Source organism: Empidonax traillii, unplaced genomic scaffold, assembly GCF_003031625.1.
Source record: "Empidonax traillii isolate 1590-97213 ecotype Southwest subspecies unplaced genomic scaffold, ASM303162v1 scaffold862:size387690, whole genome shotgun sequence".
NCBI lineage: Eukaryota > Metazoa > Chordata > Aves > Passeriformes > Tyrannidae > Empidonax > Empidonax traillii.
The window spans coordinates 83,106-89,987 of NW_020956055.1; the positions used below are offsets into that span (position 1 = coordinate 83,106).

General features: G+C 54.3%; 1 protein-coding gene across 1 annotated transcript in view; it reads left to right on the forward strand.

Moving 5' to 3' along the window:
* Positions 1-6,394: 6,394 nt before the first annotated feature.
* The window catches only part of LOC114067099 (MDS1 and EVI1 complex locus protein-like), a 295,001-nt gene continuing 294,513 nt past the window's right edge, over positions 6,395-6,882 (forward strand). The window contains exon 1 of the mRNA XM_027902305.1: positions 6,395-6,594. Within this exon, the coding sequence (XP_027758106.1) occupies positions 6,558-6,594 (37 nt within the window). The 5' untranslated portion in view covers positions 6,395-6,557. The remainder of the gene's footprint in view (positions 6,595-6,882) is intronic.

The window sequence follows — 6,882 nt, forward strand, 5'->3', positions numbered from 1 at the left end:
GAAAAGCACTATATAAATGCCAATACAATATAAAACGTCACACAAATACTTTGCTCATTAATTCCGACCCTGTGCTTTTGTGCTGGAGAGAGAAATGAGAGTGAAATATGAATGTGTTCCTTATGCTTTAAAGGGAGGGGGGAAAAAATGGGTTTGTGGATTTTATAAAGGCTGATGTGTTAACCTGCCTTTGTGGCTCCTTTAAAGACAGGCAGCAAGAAGCCCCCCTCTTTGCCTGGTGGTCACACTGCGAGTGAAAGCAGATAAAGCCCCGACCAAGGGGAGCCCCACGTTGGTGATGACAGTCCTAGGTCGTGTCGCAGCTCTCACCCCACAAAGGAGATGATTTCATTTTTTCGTTTCAAAATTTCATTCGTTTCAGCACTACTCGCCTTTCTGCCATCACCCAATTACGGTTTTACCCCTTACATTTTTGTCATATTATCTTCTTAAAACAGCCTAATATCCAAATCTTCCCCAGCCTTCGTGGCCTGTGTTAGGAAGGTGGCTCCAGCAAAAGGAAATGTGCTTCACTGGAGTGTTTTACTGGCTTGTTACAGCTCAGCAGCCCCTGCTGCACACCTTCATTGTGCAGCCTGAAGGGGACAACAGCTCCTCAAAGCCCAGATCTCACCAGCCCCCAGGTCCCTCCTTCTGGGCAGCCACAGCACCAGGGAGGAAGGGGAAGGTCACAGAACATACCAGGAACCCCCCCCCTTTCATCCTCTGCAGGGATTTTCCAGTCTTGCCCAGTTCACTTTGCAGAATGGGAGCGAGCCTGGCCCAGTGGGTACAAATGACAAAGCTCTCGTGTCTGATCAGCTGGGCTTTTCTCTCACCTGCATGGTGGGGCTTCAGTTTTTTTAAACACTCATGCATCAGCTTAAGCTCTGAATACTGAGTAAAATTTACTCCTATTTCTTTATTTTGATTTCAGGTTGCTTTTCAGATTCCTTACCCCTCTGTGCCTCTCTGTGATTTGGACTGTTTCTATTTTCACTTTAAATAGGATGTTCACTTTCTGCTGATCTCTGCTGACGTTTTTCCCTTCTGATTTGTAGTACTATTAATTCCCCCTCTGTTCAATGTTTTGTCTACATTCAGAACATGTTTGTTTTTCTCTAGTGGCCTGTAATTACTTTCCCCCTCCTCCTCTTTAATTTTTCCAATTACATTCTCCACCGATGCCCCTTTAAGAGCAAGACATACTTGGGGGTAACCTCTTGAGGATATGAGGATACGACTTCTTGGGCCTGAAAGTGCTTTTAGACTTAGAAAAGAGCTTGAGTTGAGAATACTGATTGTACCTCTCTTTGGTATAGGGGCAAATTAGCGTTTTGGGTGCAGTTAGTTAATAAGTGAGTCCTGCTTTTTGTCCAGGGATGGTCCTGCATTGCCACCTCCTAGAGGGATGAGGGGCGGGGGCAAAGGCAGGACAACCCTGCTGTGCACCTTAAAACAGGGACCTTCAGCTCTTGGGTTCAGGGAAACCTCTGCCCATTTCAGGTGAGGGCTGGAGGAACGAAAAGGCACCAACTTTAAGTAGCACAGGAAATCTGGAAGGAAGCAGAAAATCAGGTTCAGTTCTCCAGTGTCCCCATTTACCACAGGGGCCTCCACCCCGGTTTTTCAATCTTGCCTCTGGCCCGTTCATTTCCCCCCTGTTTTCCTTTCAGCCTCAGTGCTGTGGAAATCCAGGTCCTTCCAACAGGCAGAAACAAGATCTGCTTCATAGTTGGCGCCCCGTCCCATTTTCGCAGGGAAACGTTTCCCGAGGAGCGCTCTGCAGGGCTCGCCGCCGCTCCGCGCGTCTCCCCCCCCCCACCCCCGCCCGTGAATGCGCTTCATTCTTCCCGGCCCCGCGTTCCCAGCGGCTCTTTCACCAGGGACACGCCAACTCCAGGCCTGCTGGAAACCCGGAGGCAGCTCCTCTTCCCGGCAGGAGCCGGTACCGGACCGTAAAGCAAAACCCGGCCCGGGAGGGCTTTCCCCGCGGGTTCAGCGCGGGGCGCGCACCCCGTGCCCGCGCCCTGCAGTGCCGCGCCGGGACCGCCAGGGGGAGCCGCAGACCGCGGGGGCGCGCAGGGCGGTGCGGGGGCGCGCGGGGCGGTGCGGGGGCGCGCAGGGGCCGAGCGAGCCCCCACGGCACCGCGCGGAGTTTCCGCGGGCGCGCTCTCGCTCCCCCCCCCCCCCCCCCCCCCCCCCCCCCCCCCCCCCCCCCCGCCGGGTCTCTCCCCAAAAAAAGGGTCTCGCTGAGGGGGCTCCGCGGGCGCTCCCCGGCCTCGAAAGTCGTTTCGAGGCAGCAGCGCGGCGCGCAGACAGGGAGGCTTTGTGCTGGCGTGTGCGTGGAGCGCAGCGCGAAGCCGGGGGAAAAAAAAATGAAAAGGGAGGGGGAGAAAAAAAGAAAAATTAAAAAAAAAAAAAAAGTGGTCAGGGTAGGTTTGTTAAGGAATCCGGTAAGTTATAGGAAGCAAAATTAAATGTCTGGTGCTTACACGACGGCATGTTTTACAAGGGAGAAGGAAACTGTGCAGAAAATGCATGGGCTTTTATTGTTGGTTTTCATTGCCTGTATTGTGGTGGATGCTTTATGCTACGGAGAGCAAGTTTAATTGAACCAGATCGCTGATTTCATATAGTAGGGGGCATGGGGTGGGTTTTCTTTTTTTTTTTTTTTTTTTTTTTTTTTTTTTTTGGTTATGTTTTCCGAGTTAACCGTTTCGGGGACTGGAGGCAGGCAGGGCTGAGCTCCGCAGCTCCGAGTTTCGAGCCAGCAAATAAAAACACATTACATAAAAACAAACACCGAGCCCGGTTATCAAAGCCTCGATCTCTCTCTATTATTTTCCCTTGTATTTGGTGCCTTTTTTTTTTTTTTTTTTTTTTTTTTTTTTTTTTTTTTTTTTTTTTTTTTTTTTTTTTTTTTTTTTTTTTTTTTTTTTTAAATCACATCTGTCGTTCCCAGCCTTTCCCAGGACTGCAAAGCAAAGTGGACAGCTTCCATGTGACCACCTAGCACAGGAGGCATTTTCTGCTGGGAAACTTTGCAGTGGTTTTCTCCTTTTCTTTCCCTCTGAGAGCTCAGAAAAGAAAATGTGCAATCTTCCCAGTGATTAAAGTCTCCGTATTTGTCTTCAGAGTTATCGGGTTTATCCAAACTTTTGTGTGTGGATGTGTATATCCCCCCGCCCCCCCTCCTGTGCATTTGTAAAGTAGCCCCATCTAGCAATGATAAATATCCCTGTTGATCACTTGATTGATTACCTCTCGGAAAGGTCACGCGGGCTTGCAGTAATTTCCTTTTGCCTAAGGCTCCCTTTTCACTTTTACTCCCGCACGACAGCTCCAAGTATACAGGATCTTTATTTTTGATTTTTAACCCCTAAATAGCTCCCCGAAAACAATGCGCTGGTGAAAAGAAGGAGGGAAATCAGCCGGCGGCTCGGCGCTGCCCCAGCCCTGCCGCGCTCTCCCGGGGCGGGTTTGGGGAGGGAGAGCCTCCCTCCCCTGCTCTCCTGTGGACTGAGAATTCGGATTTAAACAACCAGACAAGCTATTAATTTACCCATGCTACCCAGGGTCCTGAACCCAATTAATTTCTAATAATTACAGCCCAAGGGGGCTGGAGAGATCCCTCTGCCTCTTTCTAGCCTTGCCACTTCGCGGCACCGAGGTCAGCATATAATAATAAAGTGTATATTTTGAAAGTGATCAGCAGAACAGTGAGTTATTGCAATGAATGAAAATTGTTTCCATTTTGGCTAATTGAGCCCGTGGCTGAAAGCTGGAGTTCTGAGACTAAATAAAGAGGACTGTTTCATTTCGACGTGGACTGGAAATCCCTGCCTAGCTTTTCGGTCACCCAGCAAGAAGCTTAATTTCTTAACAGCAAACCTGAAATCAAGCGTTGGGTAAACAGTATTAATAATTGCATTACAATGATTAAATTAATCTTACTGGTAGCTAGGAGAATATAGATTGAGATTGAATAACACGATGTAAAGTTCACTGCACAAAGACAATAGCACAACAAATACCTCGATGAAGAATTCCAACTTTTCTCCAAGTAGGCTGCGGGGCTTGCTCAATTATAATGTAAGGAAGAGAAAATTTCCTGTTACGGGGAATGCACTGAAACCTGTGTGTGAGGGGGTGCCTTTGGTCTCCCAGCCTGTGTTAGAAATAGATTTAATTCCACCCCTCTACGCATTAAAAAAATAAAAGAAATTCCCAAAATTTAAATCTGTGTTCCTGGCCGTGGACCCGCTGAAAACGACCCCGCATCCCCGCGGCCGGTTGCTTCCCACCGGGAAGGGAGAGGAGGCTGCCGGCGCGGAGAAGCTTCCCCGCACGAACGAAACGGAATCCCCGGGGGGCTGCCCGGGACCTTTCGGGGAAGGGGGCGAACCTGGTGGGGCCGCGGCGGGTGACCCCGCGGACCGGCTGGCGGGCGGGTGAACGGGCGGGGGGCGTCCCGGGACCGCGGCCGGTGCCCCGGGAGGGCGGCGCGGCACCTGCCGGGCTCCCGGGGCCGCTGGGACGGCGGGCAGGTGGCGGTGACAGCGGGGCACGGCCGGGGTCAGGGCTACCCGCCCGGGAAACCCGCATCTGCAACACCCCGGCCCGGCCGCGGGGCTCGGCCGCCCGTGCGGGAGCGGGTCCCGGGGCGCGGGGAAGGACGCGCATCTCTGCCCGGGAGGAGGTTTTGAGGGGGGACATCTCTGTTTGAGCAGCGGGAGAGGGGGGTGTGAGAGACGCAGGGAGTTTTGCAAAGTTCACGGGCGTTTTCATATGTCCCGAGTGAACCGGCGGCGCAGGTCGGTGCGGAGGGGGGTGATCTGGGGACACCCCGGTGCGGCCCCGCAAGGAGAGGCGCTGCCTGCGAGCAGGGTCTGGGGTCGGGTAGTGCCGGGACCCCGAGGGTGATGCCAGGACCCTCAGGGCAGCCCCGGCCCTGCCCCGCGCATCCCCCGCGCAGCCCGTGGCCGCTCCCCGAGGCTGCCGGGGCAGAGGGGCCCAGCTCAGCCCGGGACAACCCGGACTGGGCACCCCGAGGGGTGCGGGGGGGTCTGTGGCCATGGGAGGCAGCCCCCTGCCCTTCTGCCCCTCCTGCCCCCTTTCTCGGGGGCGTTGGGTGCACCCCTGCCCGGCTGCGAGGGGATGTGGAGTGGACATACGGTCCTAAAAAATATAATAAATCTCAGTTACAATTTAAAAATAACGACAGGCATCAAGGACGGCTCCACAGAGCGGGTTCAAGCGCTTGCACCCGTCTGTCGGGCGTTCGGGGCAGCACTGTAGGATCCGCAGTGCCCCCGCCCCACACCGGGGGCTGTCACGGGTGGGGTGCGGGAGGCCCGGGCTGGGCGGGGGGGCTCCACGGGCGGCCCCGATCCGCGGCACCGGCAGCCGGGGGGAAGGGGGGGGGAGCGTGGGTGGGGGATTGAAGGGGGAAGGGGCGATGCTGAGGATTTTATTAAAACAAAAAGTTGAGCAGCGTGTATGTACTGGCGCAGCCCCGAGTCTGAAAGATTGTAATTTTCTTTTATGGTGTCTGGCAGGATTTGCAACAGATATTAATGGGAACATAAATAGGGCATGGAAGGTATTGAACAAAACTGTTTAATGCAAGGAGGTTGTACCAGGGGAAAATCTATACCTAGTTTGGATTGATTCATACCTCGGACACAGCCATCCCCTAAAGGAGTTCCCAATTTCTGCGCGCTCCCTCTTTGATTGGCAAACCCTGTAATTAAAACAGATTAGAGCGGTCGGTGTTACTGTTTTTAAAACGCTTTTTTTTCTGCCCAACTGGTGGTGGCTGAGCCGAGTTCAAGGTGGCGAAAAAGTGTGCGCGCTGGGAAAGTGTACGATTTCATGGTACGCATACATAATAAAACATGTAATCAAATTGTATCTCCCTGCCTATACATACGGAGAGATCTACGGTAATTGCTGCCGGGTGAGAATAAACTGTTTAAACGTTGCGAAGACGCCAGAACAGTATTAATATCCCATTAAAAAAAAAAAAAAAAAAAAAAAAAAAAAAAAAAAAAAAAAAAAAAAAAAAAAAAAAAAAAAAAAAAAAAAAAAAAGGTGTCGCTTCTCCCCCCTCCAGCCCCTGCCCCGCGGGATCGTGGGTCTTCCCCGCCGTGACCCCTCGCGGGTGCGCGGGCGGCGGAGCGCCTGCCCCGGGGCCGCGGTGGCGCAGCCCGGCGGCCGCTGCCCGCCTCGTCCCGGCCCGTCCCGGCCCCGGTGCCGGCTGTCAGGGTCCCCACCGGCGGTGATGGATCGCTGCAAACTTTTTTTTGGCGGCGCTGAAATGTTGAAGAGCGGGGGGGAGCCGCCCGTGCGCATGTGCGAAGGTGTCCAAACTGACAATGCTGGAGAGATAGCGAGCCGGGATTGAGAGAAAGGGAGAGTGTGTGTGCGGGAGAGGGAGAGGAGAGAGGGAGAGGGGGAGCGAAAAACGAGGAAAAGCTCCGGGAGGACAAAAAAAAAAAAGAGCCCCCTCCCCACCCCAACCCCACGCCAGCATCGGCCGCGGGACTGGCAGCATGCGATCCAAGGGCAGGGCGAGGAAGCTGGCCGCAAGTAGGTGCAATACCCCTTTCTCTTGGCTTTTCACCCTCCCCTCTCTGCCATGTTGCATAGACATGTCTGGTGCGCCGCGGAGCTCGCCGGCAACCTGCAGCATCCCCTCCGCGCCGCCCGGCCCGGCTCGGCCCGGCCCGGCACGGCGGGCGGCGGCGGGACCGGGGCGGGGGGTGCGGCGGCCGGAGCCGGGCCGGGGGCTGCGGGCGGGAGGTGGGGAAGGAGTTGAGGAAAAGTTCAGTGGCGAGCGCTGGAAGTTGCTGCCGCTGCCGCTGCCGGGGGCTGGAG